This window comes from Nuphar pumila, chromosome 7, assembly GCF_984573655.1.
Source record: "Nuphar pumila chromosome 7, dmNupPumi1.hap1.1, whole genome shotgun sequence".
Classification (NCBI taxonomy): domain Eukaryota; kingdom Viridiplantae; phylum Streptophyta; class Magnoliopsida; order Nymphaeales; family Nymphaeaceae; genus Nuphar; species Nuphar pumila.
The window spans coordinates 12761959-12789686 of record NC_143255.1 but is presented as its reverse complement, the minus strand read 5'-3'; the positions used below and the strand labels follow the sequence as shown (position 1 = coordinate 12789686).

General features: G+C 38.8%; 1 protein-coding gene across 1 annotated transcript; it reads right to left on the bottom strand.

Moving 5' to 3' along the window:
- Positions 1–3617: 3617 nt before the first annotated feature.
- On the bottom strand, positions 3618–20367 carry LOC149831179 (protein PAT1 homolog). The gene is made up of 5 exons (XM_090011994.1): positions 19901–20367; positions 15660–15808; positions 13916–13972; positions 12677–12746; positions 3618–6329 (listed from the first exon to the last, which is right to left on the bottom strand). The coding sequence occupies exons 1-5, from the start codon at positions 19974–19976 to the stop codon at positions 4216–4218; spliced, it is 2466 nt and encodes an 821-aa protein (XP_089868120.1). The 5' UTR covers positions 19977–20367; the 3' UTR covers positions 3618–4215.
- Between the last annotated feature and the right edge of the window lie 7361 nt (positions 20368–27728).

Below are 27728 nucleotides of genomic sequence, written 5' to 3'. Positions count from 1 at the left end.
AAACCAGGGCAACACGTTTTCCTCTATGAATGTGTTATCTAAATTAGAAAGCTCTGTCTGAGGGCATCGTGGACGTAGGATCAAACTGATTAGAACCGTGTGCAGTGTTACCTTGTGTTTCTTCTCTATTGATTGAGTGCGTGCTGGTTTAAATATATCTTCTGTTGGGTTGGGTACCGGGTCCGCCCATGATGGGCGAGATCCGAACCCGACCCACCACTTAAGGAGGGGACGGTTTTAGAAACCGATGCCCCCTTCTTTTTTGGGCCCTCTCTCTCATTTTGAATACACAGAGAGAAATAGAGGGAAACAGGGCAGAAAGAGTGGATGTGCACATTGGCTGTGAATGTACACAGTGATTGAATGTGCACAGTGTAAGAAAGAAGAAGAAAACGGTGATAGTGAATCAGTGGGCATTTGGTCTGTGGATAATCGTTCTCTCCAAGTGAGAGCACGAACTCGTTGAGCAAAGCAAGCATCAAAGATCCTCATTTCCACTTCTGCAATAACCATAAGAAGGTATGTATACGTATCTCTACATCTTCTGTAAGTCATCAATCAGCTTGATAACAGTCACGGCATATATAATAATAGAATACTTCTCAAAAAAAAACAGGAGAAACCTTTGAATCCTTCCTGCAAGTTAAAAGTAGCACTTGGAGATCAATCAACTATTTCATTCGGCATCCTTTGCCACAAGGTCGAAGCTGGATGTACTTTCCAGCGGGCAGGAGAGACCTCAAGTGTTTTATCAATGGAAGGTCTGCCAATGTTTGTTTCATTCATGGCCGGAAAGGATTACATCAAGGTTGCCAGCTCGGAACTTTACCATGCATGTAAGTTGCATGAAACAAATGGGGCCTTGATATTTTTTCTCCTCCAATTTATTTCAGTCGAGTTTAGAAATGAATCTTACAGAATGTTGCACATGCAGTTAGGTATTTTGTATCATATAAGTGAAAATCAGAAAAGAGACAGTTGCACATTAGTTTTGTAAGAAGTCATAAAGCAGCAGCCATCAGGATATTACAAGTTCGAAACCCAGTGGAGGTGTCCCTTGCCGCAAGGTCAGAGCTGGATGTAGCCTCTTAAAGGGCTTAAAGCAGACCAAAAGGGTTTGACCAACTGGAGGCCAGCCAATGTGGGGTAGGTGATTGGAGGGTTTTTGCCTTAGACTATATCAAAAAAAAAAGTTGCCATCATAATTGATATTCTTGAAACTCGGTCTTAGATCGCGACTCTGCAACTTGGCGAGTCAACTATGACTGTCATTGGAGATACATAAGAAACTAATTAGCAGTAACAAGCCCTCATAATGTACTCAGGTGAAAACAAATATAAAGAATATTCAAGATTTTTTTAGTATTATATTAGGGTAAGAGAATCCATATTCGCGTCATTAATTTAGATAGCAAAGCCAGCTAATATTTCCAAGTTTTTTCATTTTATGAACTACTTGGATAAGTTTAGTAGTTGGAAATTAATAAATTAGTATATTAGGGATATTTACTGGCATCCAACTTGTTAAAATATGGCTTGTGATGTGGGTGCAACTTTCGGGTCTGATTTTGTCAGACCCATTTTAAAATAGATCTAAAAAATAAACTCAACCTGTTTTGATACAAGCACATAGGTGTGTCAATGGGTCGGGTTTACCTGGACCCAACCCGAACCAAAATAAATAGGGTCTGGGTATGGTGATAAATAAGAAGACCTGATTAAGACCTGGGTCCAGACCCAAAAGTCTGATTAATACATAGAACCGGGTATAGTTTCTGAAATTTTATATCAGACCTAGACCCGACTCACAAATTTTTAATGAAAATAAACTGATTTTTTTCAGGCGACAACTTACACAATGCCTGATTTTTACAGGCAACAACTTATACAAGTGGTTTGACCAAAGCACCTGATTTTTCGGACAACAAAAGGGTAAAACTATCAAGAAAAAAATCAGTTGATCAGATTTGTCATATTTGACTCGTGAATTGGCCATGTTTGTCATATTTTTTTCAGTCTCAGCCAAAACATCTGAATCTTTTTAGTAGAGATCATCTACGACCTTATCAGTAAAATAAATGTGTTTGAGTTACAAACCAAGCTCAATTTTGTGTTTGATTAAAGTTTGAATCAGGTATGAAACGAATTTGGGTACAAAGAAATCTGACTTGGGCCCATTTAGGTATAAATTGCATAGAATCATTTGAGTTGGGACATTTAAAAAAAAATGTAGTAGTTTTTCAGCAAACCGAGTCGACTTGAGATTGGCTAAATATAGTTTAGAATTAAAAATCTATTATTTCCAACTTTGAAACAATGTGCCCTTTTTTTGTAAATGAGCCAGCTTGAACTCGTCTTTTAGTTGTAGCCTCGTCATGAGCTTGAGCTCAGCTCAACTTGCTACAAAAATGAGTCAGCTTGAACACCTTATGTTCAATTTGTTTGGTTGCAATTGTATCCCTTGGATCTGAGACTTGTGTATTAGATCTAGTGTGGGGCTCACACCAGGAACTAATGCACTGAATTCAAATTTCCTTTTTACCGAATCATAATTTAATTGAAATGGATGTGTCATAAGATTTAGGAGGAAGGGGAGGAGGTAAGGTTAGAGTTACATGTGATCTTAAATCTTCTTCGGACTCTAATCTTTTACGAAAAAATACCTTGCCGTACAACAAATTTGATGAGATTTTCAAATTATCCCACAATTTACCAAATCCGTCAAATGAGCATATTTTCAATTTTATTTTCAAATTTTTAACGCTTTTACCCCCTCACAGCTGCAAATTTGATGCACTAGTAAAAATCGTCAAAGAAATCTCAGATATTGCGATATTTTAAAAATTATTGTAAAAATCCTTACCTTCCAAATTTCTCAATGAGTATCGCATGAAGCATTGCGAAAATTCTTATATTGTAACATTTTCAAGTAGTATCGCATGAAGTATTGCGAAAAATCTTATATTGTAAAATTTTCAAGTAGTATCGCAATGATATTGCAAAAAAAAAATCTTATTAAATTCTTATCTATATAAATAACACTTTGATTCTCAAACCCTTATTTGCATCAGGACAGCTTATTTTCGCAAACCTATGGTTCATGTGTTCTCCAATCCTTATGTTGACATTTCAATGATATTCAAGCTTTCGACTTTGCAAAAATCCCTCATGGTCAGCCAGTGGTTCACCGATGGTGAAAAACCACGAAAGCATGAGCGACACATCATCAACGGTAAGTTTTTCTTGTAAAAGTATGAATGATATTTTATCGACACAGTGAGTTTTTCAAATAAAAGCATCAGCAGTGAGAAGATCGACGGCACTTCATCAACAATCATTTTTTTAAATAAAAGCATGGACCGATCAATGATACTTCATTGATGGTGAGGTTTTTTTATAAAAGCATTGGTGGTGAGATCTTATGGCATGGGTGTGATAGAAAACCAAAAGCCCAAGAGTATGTTAAATATCCATATAATGGACAGAATCATTCATTTCTGAAAAGTGGGTGATTAATAAAATCAATATCAGTTCCGACAAACTAAACAGGTTTCCACCAGATCCCGGATCCCGGTGGAGCATGCATGAACATACTATGAATATCGGAATAGCATTAAAATGACAAACAAGATAGCACTAACATTTCTAATGTCTAGTGGTACAGAACGTTGAGATTTAGCCAACACCCTCCCACTCAAAATACAAGAAGGCCTGGTTCTGCTCCAATATACATATCACCCTTCAAAAACTTAAGAGATGATGATTTCAGAAACCTATCTATTTGAAACCCCCCTATCTATTTGAAACCCCCCGTTTCTCCCCAAGAAATGAAAAGAAAAGAAAAGAAAAACATAGTGAAGGGCATCCAAATGATAACAGCCCTTGTACATCCTATTCCTATTTTCAGTCTGCAGTTTCAAATTCAGAGCACCAAAATACAGGTCTCAGAAAGATCTTTCAGAGACAAGCAGCCTCCTTTAAGACTTTTTGTGTGCTTTTAACAGCAAGATATTACAAATGCAGCACCATAGGTTCTAAATTAACTCTAAATAAAATCAAATAAAAACTCCTGAGACAAGTTTTACCTTTAGTTCTTTGCTCCAAGCATCAGGAGCAGCTGCCTATGCTGTTTGGACAACAGATGGACAATCAAGCTGAAAGGACGCAGAAAAAATTGGATCCAGCAAACTGGTGTATCAAGTACATCTGTAATCTTTAGCCAGGTACAGATTCTGAGCTCATCTGCGCACTGCCGCCGTTGCCATGTGCATTGAAACCAGAAACAGCCATAGACCTCTGTGCAAAATCCAACAACAACTTGCGCTGGTGATCATTTGTGTGGGGAAGGCTGGCCCTCAGCAGTTCGACCGGCATCTCCCTGCTTATTGCACTTGCAGCCTCAGTTCCAACCACTGGTGTGTTGGCAGCCTGTGCAATCAAAGAATGAATGATGCTGTCATACTTGCTCAGGCAATACTTTGTGAGCAACTCAAAGAAGGCATTGAATGAGGCCTGCCAAAGAGCACGGCTAGACATGTTGTAGGTGGCAGCGACGAGAGGGTCAGTAAGGAGATCCGTTGCTCCCTCAAGAATAGATTTCAAGATAACAGAAGCACCATCACCAGCAGAACTTCCAAGTGGTCTCAAAGGTGGCTGTTCTGAGGAACAGGCGACTGCAGCCAGGCAAGCACTCAATGCACTGAGATCCATGCTGCGCACACATGCAGAGACAGTCCTAGAAAGTGCAATGGTGGTTTCTGCAGCACTTGGATCTGGTGGCAGGCCACCAAACAGAAACCTCAAGTGACGGAATATAGCCATGGAGACAATTCTCATGAGCTCACCACCAGGGATGAGGAGCCGGAGATACTTAGCAAGAAGCTTACGGCCCTTTGGAAGAGACACCAAGCGCAAGAACACAAGGTCATCCTTAGGTGCCAAACTGACTGGATGGCTGCCTTTACCAGCACCAAGTGGATCTACCAGTTGTAAGGAGGCAGCTAACCCCTCTAAGAGAACGAGCCGCCTTCGTTGAAGTTGGGCACTACCATCTTGTGGCTGACTGAACTGCAAAAGCCTGTTGATGTCATCAACATCGAGCAGGAGACACAGCCCATCTTCAATCATGATCCTAGCTGCAAGCATAGGCTCTTGCTCAAGAGGTTTTTCTGTAGGCTTCTGATCAAAGGTGCCATCACTTGAGGATGAAGGCGGGTCAACTTCAAGCAAAGGACGGGGCCTACGGATAGAAGAAAATGGGATACGTCCAAGTGCATCAACCTGAAGGTAGGCATGTGGTTCTGAGGTTGCACGAGCACGAGAAGGCAAATCCCTCAAATGTGAAGGGCAGAAATGGTATTTCAGCCTTGATCCAGCAGAGTTTTTAGCCCGGCATGCTTGATGGTAGTAATCATCTATGTAAGGATCATTGCCATGGGTAGCAGCATGCTGCATTCTAAGAATACTCTCAATCTCCTCAGCTGACATGTATTTTGAACGAAATCGAGGCCATCCATTGTCACTTAGTTGGCTGCTTGTATCAGAGGTTGGTTGAGAAAACCGCATATTCGTGGGTTGTTGCCGCACTCGTTGGGATGATTTATACCTTTGCTCCCTCAGATCTGACATCCCTAGCATCGCTTCGTACTTACTCATCAAATGAGAGGGAGGAGATGAATGTACACCAAATGGTAGCTGCTGAAGTGCAGAATAATGGGCCGCTGATTGTTGCATAGAATGCACTCTTTGCTGCTGCTGTTGCAAAAACTGTGACGGCATCAACCCATTGGATGGTAACTGCTGACGCACCATGCCGGGCAAAAGTGATGCATGGTTTTCAGAGAACATGCTCCTCTGATTCACCCAATGGTTCTGATGAGTTCTGTTATTAATTGGAACGGGAGGGGTGAACTGAGGCATGCCATTGCCATAGGGTAATCCATGGGGAAGTCCCCCAGCCAGATGAACAGGACCAGGAAACGGTGAGGGATTTGATCCAGAAAATGGACCAGGGGGTCCTGGAGAAAGAGATGCCAAGTTAGAAAACCGTGACTGATTAGGTGAAGCATGGGCCTGACCTCCAGGTGATGGGTACACACTGAAAGATGACTTGGGCACCAGAATGGGTTCAGAATGAGGATGATGTTGCAGTGGTTCGGGATAAGAAGAAGTTCTATACAATTGTTCTTTGGGTTCAATGAGTTGTGTGGAGGATGGCTGTGGCTGCGACCACCACCGCTTCCCCACATGCCTGCCATCAGCATCCACCACATGTTGATCTACCCAATTTGAAAGGTCTGGTTCCTGTGACCAATCAGTTGCAGATGAACCTGAGATGAAAACCATGAAAAACCGTGCTTAGGACAGTAAAAAAAGAAACAGGGAGATAGGCATAAGAACGTCAACCACCAGAACTTGATTAGACCAGTACAACAAAGAAATAGAAAGATGAGCATCTTTGTTCAGCACAAGAATCTTTGAACCTAGTAGGGTAAAAAGGTTACTCAGTAACACAGTAGTCGGTAGTGACTTAAAATGAGATTTGATATTACATACTTAAATATGCTTATCTAAAGCACCTTCTTCAGAACATGCAAAGTTATATGACTTTCAACAGATAGAAACATAGATACCCCATAGCAAAAAGCATCATATATGCATTGAACTCATCCAGCGCAGTAGATCATTTGAAATCAGACTCCAGCTTCATAAGATCAATAGCAACTCGTAATGAGTTGGTTCTAGAAATAGGTCAGGACTTCACATAAACCGGTTACATCATTTTTACCATAGAAATGTTGCTAGCTCATCCACAAGATAGAAACAGCAAACATAGAAATTTACAGATTTGAAAATGACAATCATATAACAAGGCCTTATCTTAATAATAACAGGGCATTTAACCACACCAGAATTAGATCTCAATAAAATGAATCTATAAAACATGTATTGCACAAGTAAAGCATGGACGGGTTTCCCCATCAAGAACAAGTTGTGGAAGTTCCTAAGCACAGTAAGGTCAATGAACACGTGGCAACAGGCACAACAGGCTACAGAAGAAGCACATGAAACCAAATGCAAGATCACATCAAAAGCATTTGCTTGAGAAATGGAGTAACAGATAACTTGGCAAAACAGACATACCATCAGAAGATGGATGAGAGGATTTACAGAAAAGCTGTGACAGAACTAGGTTTGGGTATATATGTACAACATTAGAGAAGTTCTGTATTTATTACCATAACAATATAGAATGCTACAAAGCAACCAGACAAATCCATCTAGGGGAGAATAATGATATCTCATACAGAATACACACCAGAAGAAAGAGGTAAAAAGTATGCCAGAGCACCTAACTCAGAAAGATTCTAAAGTTAGTAGCAACTATTGAAAAATCAAAAGAACCTATCTGCAATGACTATTTACTTCATTGAAGGTTCTACGCAAGCCAAACTCGCAGCTGGATCAGCATCTTCTTAGAATTATCAATTATATACTTCGAAATATATAAATGTATGATGTAATAGGAGGGGCGGAATCCTTTCCTTTGTGATCAAGAATGGTCACAGGAAGTAAAAGACACTATAGACATTCTCTCCTAAACCAGACAATTTACACTTTTGATGAAAGATAAGAAATGAAGCAAAAGAAAGCCTGTGAATATTCATTACTTCAAAATAAACGCATCATTAATTTAAAGACATGGTGAAAAGTATTCGTAATGGCTTCAAAATATAGACATATACTCTCTTTGCGGTAGACTGGGACACTTGGTGAATGGTCACAAATATCACCACAGACCAATCATGGAAATCAATTAACAAAATTCCCTTTACTTCCAAGGGGATGGAAATTTTGGTTGAGCTAAGGCTTAGAAAATCTATTCATGAGCTTAACCCAAAGACCTAATTTTCCGTGTTGAAGCAAGCTCTTATACTGGCTAAGCCCAAGCTGCCTGCAAGCAGCTCAGCTCTTGCTGCAGCCTGAGGTGCACTATAGGTATGAACTAAGTCACAGGGATTTGGCCAACCAGGTGCCGCACCCGCGTCGATGCGACGCGATGCGGGTGCGCGTGCGGATGTGGCACCCGGTGCGGTCAACCCGACCCTGGATGCGGTCAACACACCCAGGGTCATTTTTGTCCAGTTTTTAGACTTTAAAAAAAATCGCTCGATGAAAAGGGTTGCGAAGAGGAGGATTAGGGCAATTTTTTTTTGCTCTAATCCTCCCTTCCTCTCCTCCCGACCTCTCCTCCTGAAGCCGACGTCGATCGACCTCTTCGCCGGACCCCAATGCCGCCGCCGACCGCTCTGCCAGACCTCTCCTCCTCAGGTACTCTCTCTCCTCTCTGACTCCCTCTGCTCTCCTCTTCGACCCCTCCCCTGCACAAAGAGGGCATACTGCCAACAGGGAGCGCAGGGAGGGGGCTCGGCCCCTCCCCTGCACAAAGAGGGCGTACTGCCAACAGGGAGCGCAGAGAGGGGGCTTGGCCCCTCCCCTGCAAACAGAGGGAGGACAAGGAGGGGGCTCGGCCCCTCCCCTGCATTACATTTGCACATTCACCTAACTGTCAAAATTAAAAATTTCACAGTTCTCCACTTCTTGTATAAAGCATGAGTTAGAGCTTAGCTTCACTGAGCTACTGAGGATGGTTCATCTATTGCCATCAAAATGGTGTCAGAACGCATTGTCTCATTGCTTTTACTCTTTTATTTATCCACTTGATTTTTTATTTCTCTTTTTCTATTTTTTAGAACTTATTGTATATGTTATTGACTTTGCACTCAATATTATAAATCTTGATTGTATGCATAATTGATTTTAATATAATTTTTTTGTGTTTTCAAGGCAAAAATGACGGATAAAGGGAAAGGACTTGCATCATCCGCATCCCCACATGTGAGTTTTGCTGCTAGTGTTGTTGATAGTTGTAGTGGGAGTGATGATGTGGGGCCACTACGGGTACATGTAAATAAGCTTGCAAAAACTGGAGAAGGAGGTGGTGGAAATAAGAGATTTCGATGCAAGCTCTGTGAAAGAGATTTTGTTGGGTCTTACACAAGAGTTAAGGTGCATTTGTTGAAGATACCAGGACATGGCATTTCAAGATGCATAAGAGTTGACGAGGCAATGCGAAAACAATACAAGAAAATACAGGAAAAATATGAGAAGAAGAAGACAATGAGTGATTCTTGTGCAATTAGTGTGCCATTTTTAAGCCACCAAGAAGATGTTAAAAAAAAAAAGTGAATATAGAAAGTAGAGGAAGAGGAACGATACAAGTATCATTCAATACATATGAAAGGGAGAAGATTGATAGAAAAATAACGAGGTATTTTTATTCTAGTTCACTCCCGTTTAATGCAGCTAGAAATCCTTATTGAAAGGATTTAGTTACTTGGAAAAATTATAATTTGAGTGGCTATGTACCTCAGAGCTCAGAAAAAATACGAACCACACTTCTTGCAAAAGAGATGACAAATGTTGAGAGATTGCTAGAAATTAAAAAATATTCATAAGAGCAAAATGGAGTTTTCATTGTTTCTGATGGGTGAACATATATTCAAACGCGTCCACTAATCAATTTTATTGCTTCTTCGCTTAGTAGCCTAGTATTCTTGAAAGCAGTTGATGCATCGAAAGAATATAAAAATGTTGAGTATTTGAAGGGATTGTTTATAGAAGTAATAAAATAAGTGGGTGATTAGAAAGTAGTATAAATCATCACAGACAATGCTCCAGTTTGTAAAAGTACAACATTGAGTTTGGAGAGTGAGTCTCATATTTTTTAGACTCCCTGTGTAACACAAGGTTTGAATTTGGTCCTCAAGAGCATCTGCAACCCCAAAGAAGAAGAAAATTCACCAACATATACTCTATGTTCATTGATTGAAAAATTATAAAAAAATGTCAAAATCATTAGGAATTTTGTTGTCAACCATCATCATGCTAATGCTATGTTTAATAGGCATTCTGACCTGAAATTGTTGAAGGTCGTTGAAACACGTTTTGTGTCCATCATTGTGATGGTGAAGAGGATTAAGAAAGTGAAGAATGCTTTGGTTAGCATGGTGACTGATGAGAATTGGGCATTCTATCATGTTGATGATGATGTCAAGGCTCAAGAAATTAAGAAAATTTATTATTGATGATGAGTTTTGGGACAGAGTCGTATATTTCCTTCAATTTACTCAACCTATTTGGGAAATGTTGAGAGAAGTTGATAAGGATGAGCCCATGCTTCACAAAATTTATGAAATGTGGGATAATATGATTTAAAAAATACAAGTTGTAGTTTTCAAGCATGAAGGAAAAAATCCTGCATTGGATGATTCAGAATTTTTTAACCATATTCATTCAGTTTTAGTCAGAAGATGAGATAAGAGCAACACTCATTTGCATTGCATGTCACATTCGTTTAATCCAAAATATTATGCAAAAAAGTAACAGGCTATGTCACAGGGATTCGGCTAGCAGGGTGCCGCACCCGCGTCGATGCGACTCGATGCGGGTGCAGGTGCGGGTGCAAGTGCGGCACCGGGTGTGGTCAACCCGACCCTGGGTGCGGTCAACGCACCCAAGGTCATTTTGGTCCAATTCTCGAACTTAAAAAAAATTGCCAAGAAATTTTTTTTGCCCTATATGTCACAGGGATTCTCTAACTAGGTGTCGCACCCGCACCTGATGCGGTCAACCTGACCTTGGGTGCAGTCAACACACACAGGGTCATTTATGTCGCACCCGCACCCATGCGACATAGGTGACAGGAAGATGGTATTGGTCATGTCCCTCCAAATTTAGACTCATAGCTATCAAGACATAGAAATATGTTATGACAAGACAATCTAGAATCACATATTCTAAATCAAGTCAAACAAGAGTTGGAAAATTTGCATCTTCGAGATTATATGGACAAGCACTACTCGCGAGCGAGGAGGATAATATAAATCCTATTACATGGTGGCCAACATTTGGATCAGAAACACCTCTTCTTCAACATCTTGCATTGAGATTGTTATCTCAGTCTGCTAGTTGATCATGTTGTGAAAGAAATTGAAGCACATATTCTCAAATCCACAACATGAAGAAAAACAAACTCACTAGCAAACGTGCAGAGAAATTAGTATATGTTCATTCAAATCTTCGACTAATTTCGCGAACCAATGATGAATACATGTACTAATTTGCTCTCTTAGTTATTTAACTATTTCTTAGTTTTTTCATTTAAATATACTTGTATTTAACATTTTAGAAATATGTTTATAATGCAGACAAGGATAATCAAAATTTTGGGATATAAACCCAGAAGAGTGTGACTTAGAGGGAGAGCATGATTTCAACATTATAAACATGAATTTATCTGAGCCCAGTCTTCCTTCTACCGATGCATTTGATGATGAAGAAGAAAATTATTATGATCCATTACCTCATCATTATAAACATTGTGTAGGATATACTTTTGGTATGTAATTATGCATTTTTTGTTTCTTTTGTTAGTATACTATATAATTTACTTCTTTTTTGCTTTACTTGTTTGATTGTTTTTATAATTGTGGTGTTGGTTTTTATGATGTAGAATAGAATTCTAGATTGTTAATTTGATTTATTGCATGCATGATGATAAATTGATTTGATGATATTGTGATAATTGTTTTTTATTTCATTAGTGTCAATGTTGTTAATTGTTAAAACTTAAAATATATATATATATAGTTTTTTTTTTGCCACACCCCCGCATCCGCACCTGCACCTACACCCACACCCATGTGACATAGGGTATGAATTAATGAGGGTGCACTACTAGCCCCTCCTCAAAGTCATCAAGAGTACTGCTACTTCAAAGTGAAACTTCTACTTTATCATACATCAATAATAAATCAAACCAGAAAATTAAAAATTCATGGTTTGTGCATAAGGAAAAGTGAAGAAATTATATTCCCTATGAAAAAACTAACCTCAAGCTAACTGGCTTAAGGCTCAGGAAATCGGTGGAATATTCACAAAAGATGAAGCCACATGAGCAATGAAATTAAGCCACGTAAGTCAAACGACATCAAGCCCCAGGGTCATGCCTCCTTCACCCACACAATTAGAATTAAATACTAAGACTTTAGGATCAAACTTACACATAATAGATAGATTCCTTCTAAAATTAGTATCTCAAGTACATGATTTACTAGCATCAAGTGTGTAGGGAAAAAAATTATTCACATTATCAAAAATATCTAAGCTTATTTTAAACCCCCAAATGGAGACCCAGCACCATGACATCTGGGGCAATAATTTGAGAAAGTGTTCTATAAACAAACTATGTAACATCAAACTGTCATATTTCTGAACACCACCATCTATAACAAAAATAAACCTGATCAAACTGACATTCTGTTATGAAGAAAATATAGTCAAATGATGTGCATTCCTTTCTCTCTCTTTTTTCTCGAATAGTGTGAACTCATATGAAAAGACATGCCAAGCTATCAAATCAGTCCTCATCATCACCTAAAATAATATTTACCATATTTGGTGCAAATGCCAGTTATGAAAATGAAAATAAAGGATACATTAATACTTATTTATACTAGAAACATAGTATGAGTTTGGATATACTAGAAACTGCGTGCAAACATGATAGCACCTAAATTAGGACGGAGTGGAAGGAAAAAATGGCATTACTCACTTTCCCTGGACAAGAATTCATGGCCCCCAATGCTTTCCGAATTCCTTGGTTCATCATCAGTTTTGCTTAGCTGTGAGAAGAATTTATCAGATTAATAAAGGAAGTAGCATTCAGGACCAAAGAAAAATGTGTATCAACCAAATGCATGTTTATAGAAAAAAAATAAAGGCAAAAGAAAAATATCTAGGCAGTAACATCAAATTCTACCAAAGCATGACAGCCTAAATGACATGACACTGTGAGAAATAAAAAATTCAGTATAAAATTAATTAAGTTGTGTACCATAACATAGTAGCAACCATAACCATGGAACATTTTCTTATAGGTTAGCATAAGACTGTTGAGAGTAGATAGCAGTTGTGCAAGAAACCCAAATCCGGTTCACTGAAACAGCTAGAGATTACAAGAAGACTTGAACCACCAGCCAGTACTATGCAAACACATTCTGCATATTTATTTTCTTCGTTCCTCTATCTCATTTTCCACCTATGTCATAAATGCCTTAAGTAGCAACTTGACAAATAACTCTTCATGCGTACAATGTAGAAACCATATTGAAACAACTTGTTAAACATCTAATCTAAACAATGTAATTCAAAAAAAGTTTGGTCTATGAAAATGCATCCCACGCACCTGACCTGCTTTCTAGTCATGAGGCTATTTTTTTGTCATGGACTCAAACTGTACCAAACATTTCTATATTTTTGTATTTATGCATGCATTTTCAGGTCACTTATTGTGCAGTTAACCACATACAGAATATGTTGTCTACTATGACCAGGCAACAAGACAAAGCTCAAGGATCGAAGTGCATATGGGAAATTGGTGACAAACAAGGATGTGGAACTCTTGAGATCTTCTGGTGCAGATAATAGCCATTGGAAAGTACAGATTATATTTCCAATGACAGAGAAAGCACTAATGACCTTGGTTAGGATATAGCCAATTTGGGCTCAAATTGGACCACACATATTTTTGACAACCCATATTTCCCCTTATCCAACCCTTTCCTTTTCTCCTGAACAATTTTTCATTTAATTGGTTGCCAAGAAATGAAAAACATTTACCAATAAATTTCAAAGGAGAGTGTAGATCCCAAATAAGAAAACACTTGATTTAATCTCAATGATCAGTTCTTTTTCAAATAAAAATGTTATATAAGGACATTGTAACAAATAACACTACAAGAATATTAAGCTCTAGATTCAAGTAAATCAATTGCCAGACTAAAAAATGTACCTTCATAAAGGTAGTAGTAAGATCATCAAGTTCAGAGAACGTATCCAAACCTTCAATCTGCAAAGAGTCATCTTTCAGAAAATAAAGACACAATAAATGTAACGTGTGCAATAACTGAGAGAACCATAGAAAACGGAAACAACAAACACAGAATCATAGAATAAGAATATACTCCAAAATAACTTGTAGTAGAACATGTTCCATGTAACAAAGTGGATTTTAACACAAACAAATAGGTAGGAGAAAATATGACCTACAATAGCAAGGTTATAAAAATGAAACTTTTCTAGTAGAATGTAGATGTATACATCCGTGGTATATGTGTGCCTATGTGCTCGCATGTATGTGAAGAGAGCAAAGACAATCATATTTCAGGCAAAATATATGAATAATAATTCTGCTGCAAATATGTCTAAACATGTAAATCTATTGGAAAATAAAAAATGTGCACGTCCAATGAAACCGTTGTTTCTATCTGCTCCCTTAACAAACAATTGGTTTAATTGAATAACTAAATACAATAGATAGACCTTTCTCTTCATCTTAGGTCGGCAGATCTTCTTAACTGGAATATCTCTCATATTGAAACCTTCTAATTGACCAAGCCTGATTCTAACTGTTTTGTTCTGAAACAAAGATATCGGCGGAGACAGATGGCACTGGATTTACAGATAGGCACCTCACTGAAAGGAGGACTAAAATCTCAAGAATATCATATTAAAAAATATATTCCAAAAAGAAAAAATAAAATACCAGAACATTTGCAATGACGCTTGGAATTTGATTTCTTGATTTTTCTGAAATTTTCAATGAAATGGAAAAGATCCTTCAAAATGTTTTATAGCTCCCGTAAGGTGGGGGTTCGGGGGCATGCAGCAAAGGTTTTCAATGGAGGGTACTTTTGTAATTTTACCTAAAATAGGTTGCCCTAGACTCCTTGTATTTAAAGAGGACGATCCATCTTTTGTAATGGGGGAACATCAATCTTAATAGTGGAACTTAGTGTGGTCGTAGACGTAGGAAACTCTTGCGGAACCACGTAAAATCATTGTTGTTTGTATGGTTGATTTTCTCCTCTTCTTCCCGTTTTTTGTTTATTCGATCTATCGATAGTGTGTTGAGTCATTTCCCAACAGATCGTCCCCCAAATCGCTCTCATGACTCCTAGAATGTGGATACTTCTCCAATGGCCTCTACACAAATGAGGAAGCCAGCCCTCAAGGGGTCTTTAAAACCCAAAAAAAAAATATGATTCAACCCTTTTTAAAGTGTGCTGAAGGTATGTCATACAGTACACCAAGTATTGTATACACGATACAGATACAATACACACTCGTATCGCGATACAGTGTGCATCGTATCAATTATGCACATAGTTACAATATGTATCATACCGCATCATACTATACTTACAAGTTACAACATTTGTTCAAACCATTAGTTAAAGATGGAATGACACATTTTTCTTCAATCTGTCAGTTAAAAAGGCAGCCTATAAAGCCAAGATGATGTTTGGATGTAACAATAATAATGATAGTAATTTCAATAATAACAATAACAATAATAAGAAAACAATACCAATAGCAATAGCAATAACAGTAAATTAACAATATAAACAACAACATCAGCAACAACAAATTAAACACAATAGTGAAAGTTTAGCAAGACTAACAAATGTGCATTTAGCAATTTTTAGATTACACCTTTGCCATATGTTTTCATTCTCAAAGTTACAAAATCTCACCTCTTCTCTCTCTCCGATTGAAGAAAACTGATGATCATCAAAACCAGCAAACGGATCATCAACATCATCGTCTAGTCCACCCAGTTCAACTTCCTCGGTCACATCTTTTCCAAAAAATGAATATTGAGAGGCATCAAATTGTGCATGTTCTGCATGATTATAGAATATTCACGATGTAGTTAAAAAGAAAAAAAATCATTTGTTATCACAAATGGACAGACACATGAAGAGATTCTTCAGTTGTTGGGACAGAGAAGAAAATAAGTTAGCATGATATGCTTGTGGCTAGTTTTAGAAGGAAAGAAATTAATCCAAAATAGTGAACATGACAACAATAAGTACATTAACCAAACAGCTACAAATTTTCCCATTAGGGTTGCCAAGCTAATCTGAACACCAAAATGATTGCATATATCCAGGCAAAATTCTATCATCTAAATCAACTAATAACATTTGACTCTACTGGGCTGCCACTCAAGTTCGATTGTTCTATTACTGCTATACAACTTATAGGGGAGCAAGGTATGTAAGAAACAGGAGGATATGTTGCTAGTTGTCTCCTCTGATTCTAAAGGTACTTTACGCATCTGTTCTCCACTTGTGTATGGCCCTAGGAAGAAAAAAATCATGGGTATGTGTTCCAGCTGCATGTTTCATTATGGGAGGAATTTTTCATTTGTGAATCCCTAACAGCAACAACATATCACCCAAGTATTTCTTAACAAAAGGTATATAGAACTCTTAGAATGGAACCAACAAACTAAAGGTGATGATCAAGGGCTTGAGACAGAAATAAAGCAGTTCAATCATTTGGTGCAAGGTGTAAACATCAATGTAAGCTTAGAAGAAGGTGACAAACATAAACATCATGTGACTTGAATGTTCTGACTTCTAGGAGTCAAATATGTGTGGTTATGCAGGGGATTTTGAGTGTGCCCACCACATTTCCTCAAGGCTGAGACACACACACATGTGCAATGATTTGATCTCCTATATACATATTTCAAGAATAACATGAAAACCTTTTTGGTTACTGTCTTCCTCTCTTTTCAATTTGTATTGGGGAATTTTGTGTGTCGTCCAGGAATGTACATGCATGCATACAAACACCGCCTCCCCTCCCCATACACACACACAAATATATATATATATAGAGAGAGAGAGAGATCAGCCAGCTATTCCTATCCTAAACCTAAGGAAAAATAACTTTTTCAGAAAATAAAAAGGTTTAACTTAAGAGCATATGAGCATAAATCACAGATTAATATCAATTTAGATTTAGCAAATGACGGGTGCACTTAAGATTTAACTTAAATTAGGTACTTGGTCAATTATTCTAAAAGTAGTTTCTTTTGAAGGGAGTATAAAAAGAACTCATTCATATAGACTAATTATATACACAAATACTCCAAGCAAAAAATTTGCTCATCTACACAAATAAGAGAAAAAAGTATTTACAGAAACAGTACCCACTTTCTATTAGTAACCTAGTTGTATACTTAAATTCTAGCATATTTCAAAAACATACCATAATCATTTCGGGATGAAAAAAAACCTAACACCTAGATTCTCTACTTAAAACACTAGTTTCTTTCTCAAAATTTGTGTGTTTAGCCCAAACCTACGAAACTTCATCGTGTTGTCAACTTTGTCCTTTACATAAAATTTCTCTTTTCTCATGCAGTGCACATCTTTACCCACCCCCAAATCATGGGAAAAACTATTCCTACTCCATCCTTTCTAGTTTGTGCACCAGCTGCTGTCCACTAGACCTGACATCAACATCTGGCTTCTGCATGCATCCCTTGCTCTGACCCCATAAAACCATCCATTCCAATGACTTCTGAAAATAGTTATATTATAACCAACATCCACAACGCCCACCATCACCAAAATGACACTATGCGGAGAGAGAGAGAGAGGGTTGTCATAGTATGGAGGTTATACCTTAAAGTTTTTGTCAATGCTGGATATGTATTGACAGTTAAAAGCACAAACATCTTGAAATATGTAAAAAACCAAAATGTGTAATCAAAATATTGATGAGAAAACATAAGGATGCTTTTGCGATTGGCCCATCAATTCTCATCTGCCTTTGGAAAGCAACGCTAATGCTCAATGAGATTGTCTCACAGCATGCATCTTTTGCAAGGCACCCTTTTAATGCTGGTGATGAAAAGTTAAAGAAGTGTTTGGCAACATTAGCTCATGCATTAATGAAGTCAAATCTCAGTCACTAAAAACCATATGTAAGATGGGCACTTCAAATGGCCCTACTGCCCATGTCGATGCAGGTATACCAGGGTGCTGGTGATGGGTTCTTCCACATATACATGTATTACATACCTTATATAAATGCATAGATACATTTATGTATGTGCAGCCATACCTCCTTACAATCCTTTTGAAAAAAAAAATATGTAGTACCAGCCATACCGCATCTTACGAAGTATATGTAGCCCCATCCATACAACACAGCTAAAATCCAAAAAAAAGGTAAAAAGCACATTTTGATACCAAAATATCAACATATGACTGTAATTTTCCAAAACTGTACACATTGTGGAATCATCTTAAAACAATACCCAATCAGACTAGTACCTTAACTCATTGGTTTTAATGGCAACAAAACTATCAAACAAGCTCAAACAGAGGTCACAGCTCATCTATTTACAAAACCTCTTCACATTTACAAAAAGTAGAGAGTGTATCAGTAGTGGGAACAACATTGCATAAGAAAAAGAGTGAGCAAAGCAACATAAGTTTTACTTTAAAAATTAGCAAAAAACTCAAGAAAGACTTATAGAAAAATATATGACTCAAACAGAACATCACAACACTAAATGAACCGTAAGCTGCTTTCAGAAGACGGTATGCTCACTACTGACTAAAGCAGATACAGAACAATAACAACAGAAACACAATAACATACGAAAACAATGTAAGAGAGTATAAGTGTCCCTCACTCCACCTTGAAAATTTCCTATCATAGAAACTAGATTCAGTCAAGAAAAGACAACACATACAACTCTGATTTGAATATTTATTCAACAAATACAGCCAAACTGGTATCCTGTTTCATATATATTATCCACCTCAATACCATGCCCATGGCATACTTGCATTTGTTAACAAAATGCAGGAAACAAGAAAAGACTGAAAAATGAGATAAGAAAAAGAAAGGTATTGCTTCATATTGCACCCTACCAATCACTACAATTATAAATATAGCAAAGAAGAAGATGAATGCCTATCATGCTGGCAGCTGGAAAAAATTACATAGAAAAATATGCAAGGCATACAATTGTCACAAGATTCAGCAAGTTATTGCGTATAAATTGTGAGGCAAATAATCCAAGAGGCCATGCTCTGCAACACATTCTCAGTAACGCAGATAAGCTACTTTATAAAGGTCTGTCTGCCTTCAAGCAGAGAAATCACTTGCACACTTGCAGATTTTGCTGAGTTGACCAGAAATATCTCCAAGTGGCGGTGCACACAGCACTTTCCCATATATGGTCATGTTAACAGTCACACCACGCAGTTTTTACACTATATATGGCCAAACTTGATAGAAACAAGTTCCTTCCATTCGAATCTATATGGGGGAAAGAAGATTGCAAACCAGTTAAGTGCAATTTGCTTTTAGTAACAACCTTTTGAATTGCTTGTAAGAAACATGTGGTCATCTTTTAATAGATTGTAAAAAATATGATAATATAAAACTGCTGGTCATGTAAGAAACGTGATCATCTTTTAATGCTCATTTGCCGAATAAGGATCCTGATACATTGCAATATCCGATAAATCCACATGAATAAGACAATACCGTGTTCTTTCCCCTACTGCTTTTATTGAGTCGACATAGAGACCAGCCACTAAGCAACTAAGTCGCAACAGGAACAGAAAATATAATATGCAACAAACGATCAACTTACTCAATTAATATAGAAAACCAACACCAAACACAAAAATTGACAACAAAAGAGCGAAAAATAAACCATCTCTTGGATCTTCATGAAAATATAGCACCAGAAGCCATAACGTTTACACCCCCATCATAATTACCCAGATCACCCATCTTCCCCCCAGGATAAAATTAGAATATGCACCACTTAAAGATCAGATCCAGATATCAAAAAGGCACAAAATACATTGTTTATAGCATTACAGCCTAAAAATCTTAATCCAAGGCTTCACATAAAAATAGCTAGGGTTAGGATTCGAGTGAGAGAACCGACCTGAGGAATCCCCATGGAATTCTTTGGTATCTTTTGAGTTTTCTTCGGAAAGACCATCACCAACGAAACCCTCCATACCTACAACAAATTAGACCTAAAGCCAGGCTCTTGAAACAAAAAGCCCTGGTTCTGAAATTAGGGTTTTTCTCCAAAACAGAGATTCAGAGTCAACCAAGATGAGAGACGGGAAAGTGGGGAAACAAAACATGGGTTTCCTTCACCAGCGACGGAAAACACGTACGATGAAGCTAGAACGAAGTTGGTGGCAAAAAAACTCGAGATAGGACGAGAAATCACAATCTAGAGAGAGAGAATGAAGGAGAGGATCATAGAGATGGAAAAGGGAGTGCAGAAGTTGAGTAATGGAAGTGGGAAATTGGGGTGGTACTTAGAATTTTTTATATCTATAGAAGGAAGGAAGAGATGGGGAGTAGAGAGAGAAACTGGAGTTAGAGGGAGAGAATTGTGGGGACAGGGTTGGGCGAGTTCCCTTATTTATTTTGGTTTTTATATTTTTTCGTAAAACCCTGTGTGACAATCAATCTATCTATATAGGAATGAAGATGTCGATGTCCAAGGGGGTGAAAGGAAAAAAAAAAATAAAGGCAAAAGCGGGGGAGGGATCAATCGGTTGGAAAGGTAGCGGAAAAGAAAAGAGAGGGCGGTGAGGGGGTGGGCTGAAGGAGATCAAGATTTTTTTTGTTGCTATTTAAGTCGTTCTATTCAACGAGAGATGAGCGATGACCATCAATTAGTTAGAGAGAGAGAGAAAGAGAGAGAGAGAGAGAGCAAATGGTAGGGGTTTGCTTATGTCATTTTGACATTTTAATGTGAAAGCTTTCTTTCTCTCTCTAAAAACTGATGGCAAGTCTTCATGGCATCGTCTACATTCAAGTGAAAATTAGACCTCTCTCTCTCAACAAAAAAATACTTGGTCCACGTTTCAAATAAAACACACAAGAGAGACTCCTCACCGCCAATTCTTCCACAGCCACAAAACTACAAATAAAAGCTGGAAATGGCAAAAGTCTCTCTCTCTCTCTCTCCATTACTGAATAGTGTAACATGCTTGTCAAAGGGTGGTTAGCTGAAATGTGCTCAAAACTGATAACAAGAGAATGTCATGAAAAAGATACATAGTGACCAAACAATAAAAAGGATGATCTTCCCGACAAGTTCTAAATTTTAGTCTACAGAAGCTTGTTCCCAGTTTCAAGTTATCAAAAGAAAGTATTGAATAAGAAGTAACGGTGCAATCTAAATTTTGAAGTAAATAATTGTTTTAAAATATTTTGGTGATTGATTGAAAAATGGCATTAATGCCATGGTAATTATCAAAAATATTGGCAGGGTTTCAGCTTTTCTTCTCAACTTTTTCTTATGCACAATTTCAGTTGAATTTGTATGTGCCAAACTATTTATGTTAGTTTTTATAGTCCTTAAAATACGGTAATCGATGTCATTGGAACCTAAAATTATGTATTTTTAAGAAAATTAAGAATATATAAAGCATGAAAATCTTCTTGCACTGGCTCAGACCAGAACAGAGAGCATATTCACTCCAAGAAAACAAATTATACCATGTTAGATTCCCCATGGTGATGTCGTTGCTGAAATGGGGGTGGGGGTGGCAGATAACACAAACAAAGACCCTACATAAGAAGCAAACAGTGTCCTTGACATTATTCCGAAAAAGGAGTGGTTGGTAAGCTTTGGTGGCTCAATAATCATATAAAATAATTACAAAACGACAAAGGAAAATCACTGAAATTTGAAATAAATGAAAGTGGTATAATAAATATTTATCCTTAACACAACGGATATAAATAATGCAACTGAAGCCAGAGACAAAACCCGCCACATGTATATGCTTTGTGTAGAGAAACCAAGGAAACATTACCATCAAATCATTATTAACATTCCTCTGATGGTTGTAACATGTAAGCTGATTGGTAGCTAATAACTTGATGTTTGGATTTTTCATATGCTTTTCCACTAAAAGGCCATGAACCCTGGCTTTTCTGTTTTATTGTCAAGCAAATATTTTGACACCAGCTCCACAAGGGCTCCTCACATGTAGTTAGGTGGGCTGGCTTACTGCATTCAAACTGAAGAGTGTGGAGATTTTGATATCCAAAGTGTGCAACAGCAGGTTACTTAATGAGATGGGGGAGGAGAGGACGGGTATAGGGCAGCTGAGGTTAATAGTGGGGCCATGCTCTCTCTCTCTCTCTCTCTCTCTCTTTAAATTACATAGTAGAGACGGGGGTTTGGATCTACTTGTACTCTGAACTGTGCACAGTCACCATCTAGATGGTGGCTGTCTTACTGTTCCTCTCTCATCCAATATTAGGTTGGATGTATTTTCGTAATGTTAATGATAAATGTTTTCTCTCTCTCTCTCTCTCTCTCTCTCTCTCTCTCTCTTAACTTTGAGGGCTTACTTCTCGACCCCAGGGAGTCGCCAAGCTTTGGCTTGAGCGTGAAGCTTATAGAATTTGAACCTAGACTGCCCGCCAAATGTTCTGGACCCCATCCAACTATGCCAAACCCCTTGGGTCTACATAAGGACCTTTGGTTTCTAAGTTCAAAAGTTTCAGTAAATTTTTTTTTTTTTTCGTTAGGCCAAAGAGAAAACCCCCTCCCCTCCCTCAATCACAGACCACACATTGGCTGGCCTCCGGTAAAACCCTAGAAGTTCCTCTATCCACCAAAGAATACACCCAGCTTCTAAGGATACCCCCATGTGGGTTTCAAACTCTTGATCTCCGGAAGTTGAGTCAACTGACTTGACCTATTGACAAGCAAAGTTGAGTCGATCCACTTGATTGAAAATCATGGACCAACTTTCTCTTTTTTCTTTTTTGGTCTGGTAATCATGGTCCAGTTTTATGCGACCAGCTAATTAAATATTACGAAAAACACTAAGGGTAACATCAAACATCCGCCCCCAACTTTCACTTGTTACATTCAGTTGCATTTTCATTTGCATATTTCAAATACCCACCTGAGGTATAGAATCATATTTTTGTCCTTTTCCAATAAAATAAGTCATCCTTTTTTGTTCTTGCACTGAAGAAATCAATACTGAGGGCATTTTAATCATTTCGTTTGACTAAGTCACCAAACAATGGTCGACTTGGCAAAAGACCAAGTATCTGTTTGGAAAAGAAATGAAAAAATACAGGCATGTGTAATAACCAAAAAGTTGGATAGTTTTCCTAAATAGCTAATAAATTTGAGGTTTTTGTAATTTGCTAAAAATTGATGTACTCCAGTGTCTGAGATGGCCTTGAACTGCTTGATTTAGTCTTTACAAAGTTGTACTGCCGACCACCACATCATTGAGTGAGTTCATTTGAAATTATGGCAGCCAATTATCAGCCATGTACTGGACTTTTCTCTTTTACATTTTGCTTTAGTTAAAGGGTCAAGGGATTGATGGTTTAGCAAAAGTAGAGCTGGAAAAAAGCAAAAAAAAAAAAAAAATTAAATATGATGAGTAGAAATGGATCAGCAAGATGCGGGTCAAGTGTTTTAGTGCAGGGAATATTAATCATTGTAGCGGAAAGTAGGAAAAAAAATAATTAAAACAAGTTGGTTCAAGCAGAATCAATGTTTATTTGCCTTTTCACTTTTCCTTTTTTTTTTTCTTTTTCCTTGTTGGCTAAGATAAGAAAGAGACACTTACATTTCAACTAGGGTGTCAACAGGTCGGGTTTACCCAGACCCGGCCATTACCAAACCCTATAGGGTTCCCGGTAATGGTATGGTATGGTGATAAATAAGAAAACCCGGGTTCGGACCTCAAGGTCCAATTAATAGATGGAGCTAAGTATAGTTTGTGAAATTTTAAATCAGACGCAGTCCCAACTTGAGTTCCGATTAAGACCCACAATTTTTCAATGTAAAAATGATAAGAGTATTATTTTACTGAGTATGGCCGGGGTCTGTTTCATGGATTTCTTATTGGATCTGGGTATGGTTTCTCTTATGGTGGGTCCAATTAAACCCAAGTCCCAACCCGATACCATACCCAAAAATTGGGTCAGGTCTGGTTTCACCTGGGTCCGAACCAAACCCAACCCGTTGACACCCCTAATTTCTACCAGTATTGTGAACTGAATCGGTTTTCAAAAAGATTCAGAAAAATGGTCTATTTGGAAAACTGATTTTTAAAAACAATTAAAAAGCAAAAATAAAAATTAGAAAATTATCTAAAACAAGGAAGATATAGAAATGAAGTAGATGATCACTTATAGTATCTCCAATCAAATTCTAAAATATGCACTTAATGCCTAAACAAGATAATTGTGAACACATATTATAATTATCACAAAATTTATAAAAAGAGAAGACCAAATCAGGCCAATTTGCAATTAAATCAATGAGAAGATTCGATTCAATTTTGATAATGTAGATTTGAACCCCTACATCATCTGGCTAAATATGGAGACACTCGGCTCCCAAACAGAGTGTAAGTTTATGACCTAATAGGCTTGGTTAAGAAGCTAAAACTCAATTACAACTGGGCTAGCCAAGTCTTCAAGTTGCAAATAGATTGGAGAGGAAGGTCTCAACTAAACATACCTTATAATTAGGCTTACCTTGACCCTTGGACCATTGTGTTGTGCCCTATCCAACTGAAGTTTAGGACTCTAGAGGAGGATACTGCCAAGAAAGCCCTTATAATTAGACTTTTACTAACTATGATTGTCCATGGAATACCACCTCATTCACACGTTTCTATGCATAGCCATCTACCACTAACAAACACACTCTAAGGGCCTGTTTCTTTAGTTTCAATGAAGGGAAACCACCTTTCATGGTATGGGCACGAGTTTCTAATGACTATTGCTAGTATGGACTCCCCAGAAATACATCCCCACTTAGGCCAGCGTGGACCTCTTCTGCTCACTTTTTTGAGTGTTCCTTTCACCTATGATTAGGGATGGCAGTGGACCGGGGGAAAGCGGGGCCCCGCCCCGCCTCGCCCCGTTTGGACCGGGGATGAAGGGTATGAAACGGGGATGGAGGCGGGGATGAAGGTTAAAATCCATCCCCGTCCGGGGGTGGAGGCGGGGATGGACTGGCACGTTCCCCCGCCCCGCCCCGCCCCATCCCCGCCCCGCCCCGGCCCATCCCCGGCCCATCCCCGTCCCGGCCCCGCCCCCAACTCAGATGAACTGTTTACTAACCCTAACTCCCTTCCCTAATTTCCTAACCCTGGAGCCGGGCGACGTTACTGTGCACGTAGGACGCCGGGTTCTCGATAGCGTACCGGACTCCGGCCTGGGCGGCGAGGTGCATCACGTGGGTGAAGGCGACGAGGTCGAAGAGCTTGGCCAGGAGCCGGGCGTCGTTGATGTCGCCGGCGATGACGAAGACGCCGTGGTCGCCGAGGATTCGACGGCGGGCCTTCTTGAGCGAGGGGTCGTAGTAGTCGTTGAAGTTGTCGAGGCCGACGACACCGTCACCGCGCTTCCGGAGGGCGAGCGAGACGTGGGTGCCGACAAAGCCAGCGGCGCCGGTGACGAGCACGCTCATCCCGCGGGGTCGGGGACGGGGGCGGGGTCGGGACGGGGACGGGGCGGGGGCGGGGCGGGGACGGGGACGGGGCGGGGACGGGGACGGGGACGGGGCGGGGGTGGAGGACATGAAACGGGGATGAAGGCGGGGGTGGAGGATAAAATCCATCCCCGCCGCGGAGGCGGGGCGGGGGTGGAGGATAAAATTTTGAGGCGGGGCGGGGGTGGAAACCTTGTCCCCCGCCCCGCCCCGCCCCACTGCCATCCCTACCTATGATGGGAATGGAGGGATACTAGCATGACACTTTCCCATGAAAGTTGCATCAAGCAAATGGGTTCTAAGGATAGGTTTGAAAGTGAGAAAAAAAGATGTAAAAAAAGTGATACGAGATAGAGAATTTGTATGATTTTTATGACTCTTCCAAATGAGAGAGACTTTTCTTTAAGAGAGATTTTCTAAAAAGTACACTTTTTGATAGGAAACATTCCTCCAAGAGGGTGGAAGAATGTATTCTAACAAGAGAAAAATAGTGAGTTACACTCCCCACTACCCATCTCACTACCACCTACCATCATCATCCATCTCACCACCACCACCACCATCACCAACCACTACCACCCATCGAGACCACCACCAGCCAACAAGAGCAACATACATCATTGTATCCCCCCTTGCCCAATCCATCTTGGTGCCCCCCCAAACCCCAATCGCCCTTCCCCTCCTCTGACCTTGCTGATGGCTCTCAATGGCGCTATAGCTCGTTTCTCAATGACATGAAGAAGGGCAAGGTGGAGTGTGTTCAATTCAGCAAGGATGGCTCCGCCCGACAGTTCATGATTGTTGTGCCATCGTCGTCATCCCCAATGACCCCGACCATATTGGCATCCTTTGTAATGCCGCCTAAAATCTGTCTCATTTTTTTAAAGCATTTTTTACTTTCTCTTGTAAAAACACAATGAAAGTCTTAGAAATATAAATTTAGGGACTAGAAATCTACATATATAGCCCCAAGGGGTTTGGTGTAGTGGGATGGGTCGTAGGCAGCTAGGCAAGTTGCATAAGCTGAAGCATGGGGACGAGGGGTAAGCCCTCAAGTTTTATGTTACTAGGACAACAACCGTAAGTATGGTTACACAGTCAGTGCGACCAGGATGTTGATCTTATGGTGGTTTCTCTAAGTATATATATATATAATGCATGAGCACAAAATGAGAGCGATTAATAGAGGTTACTTTTTACATTATTTTATGCATGAAAAGTACATTCCAAGAGCTTTTATATGCTGCACAAGAAGGATGAGAGACTATTTGCAAGCAAGATAGATCATTCTTGAATAGGCTTCAATAGTCCCTAGGTTTGAAAGCTAGTATTGAAATGGGAATATGAGAGCCATCGAGTCTTTGTGTAGCAAAAGTTTATGTTAAGACAAAGAGTCTAAGGTCAGTTCTAGATTCAAGATCTAGTAAAGATTCTAAGAGGATATCTAAGAATTCTCGTCAAGAAGGGACATCTAAAAGTCCTTACATGCCTATACATAAGAGTTATTCTAAGAATCTTTCTATTGAAAAGGCTTGTGAAAAGAATAAATCTGAATTAAGTAGGATCCCTACAAGAGAAATGACTCATTTACATAATGTCTTTCTTATATGCAAAAACTCTAAGAAGATTGAAAATAATAGTCTTCTCATTTAGATGTAAGTTATACATGAAAGGTTTTATAAATAAAGAGAATCACACTTTTCTTTGCTTGAATTGAGAGAGTATTTATTTGTAGACATAGGTCAAGCTGACCGAACCACATTAAAATTATGTTTCCTGTGTATGTTTGTTCCATGTTCAAGTTGTGTGTTCTTTCTTAACATGGTATCAGAGTCACATGCCCTATAATGATTTTTTATATGAAGTCCTTCTCTAAGTGGTCATGATTTCATGGCATCTAGTTCAGCTTCTTTTTTCTCATGTCTCTCCTCCCTCATGTCAAATCTAGCCATCCAGTGGAATGTGTTTTCCTTGTTAGTGTTAGTCAAGCTTGATCGACACAACTATTTTTTATAGATATCACAATTCGAGTTGGTTATATTCTCTCATAATCAGATAAAATACCTTGATGGTTCATATCTTATGCTCAATCAGTGAAATAGGAACAAATGAATCCGAATACAAAGTTTATGGTGTAAAAACAAGCAAATCAACTAACCCTTAGTTAGATTGGTGTAACCATTACAAAACTTGTCTTGGGGCAAATCATACATATTTCATTTGCGCATGAGGCCGGATCACGTTGAAGCGATCCTACTCC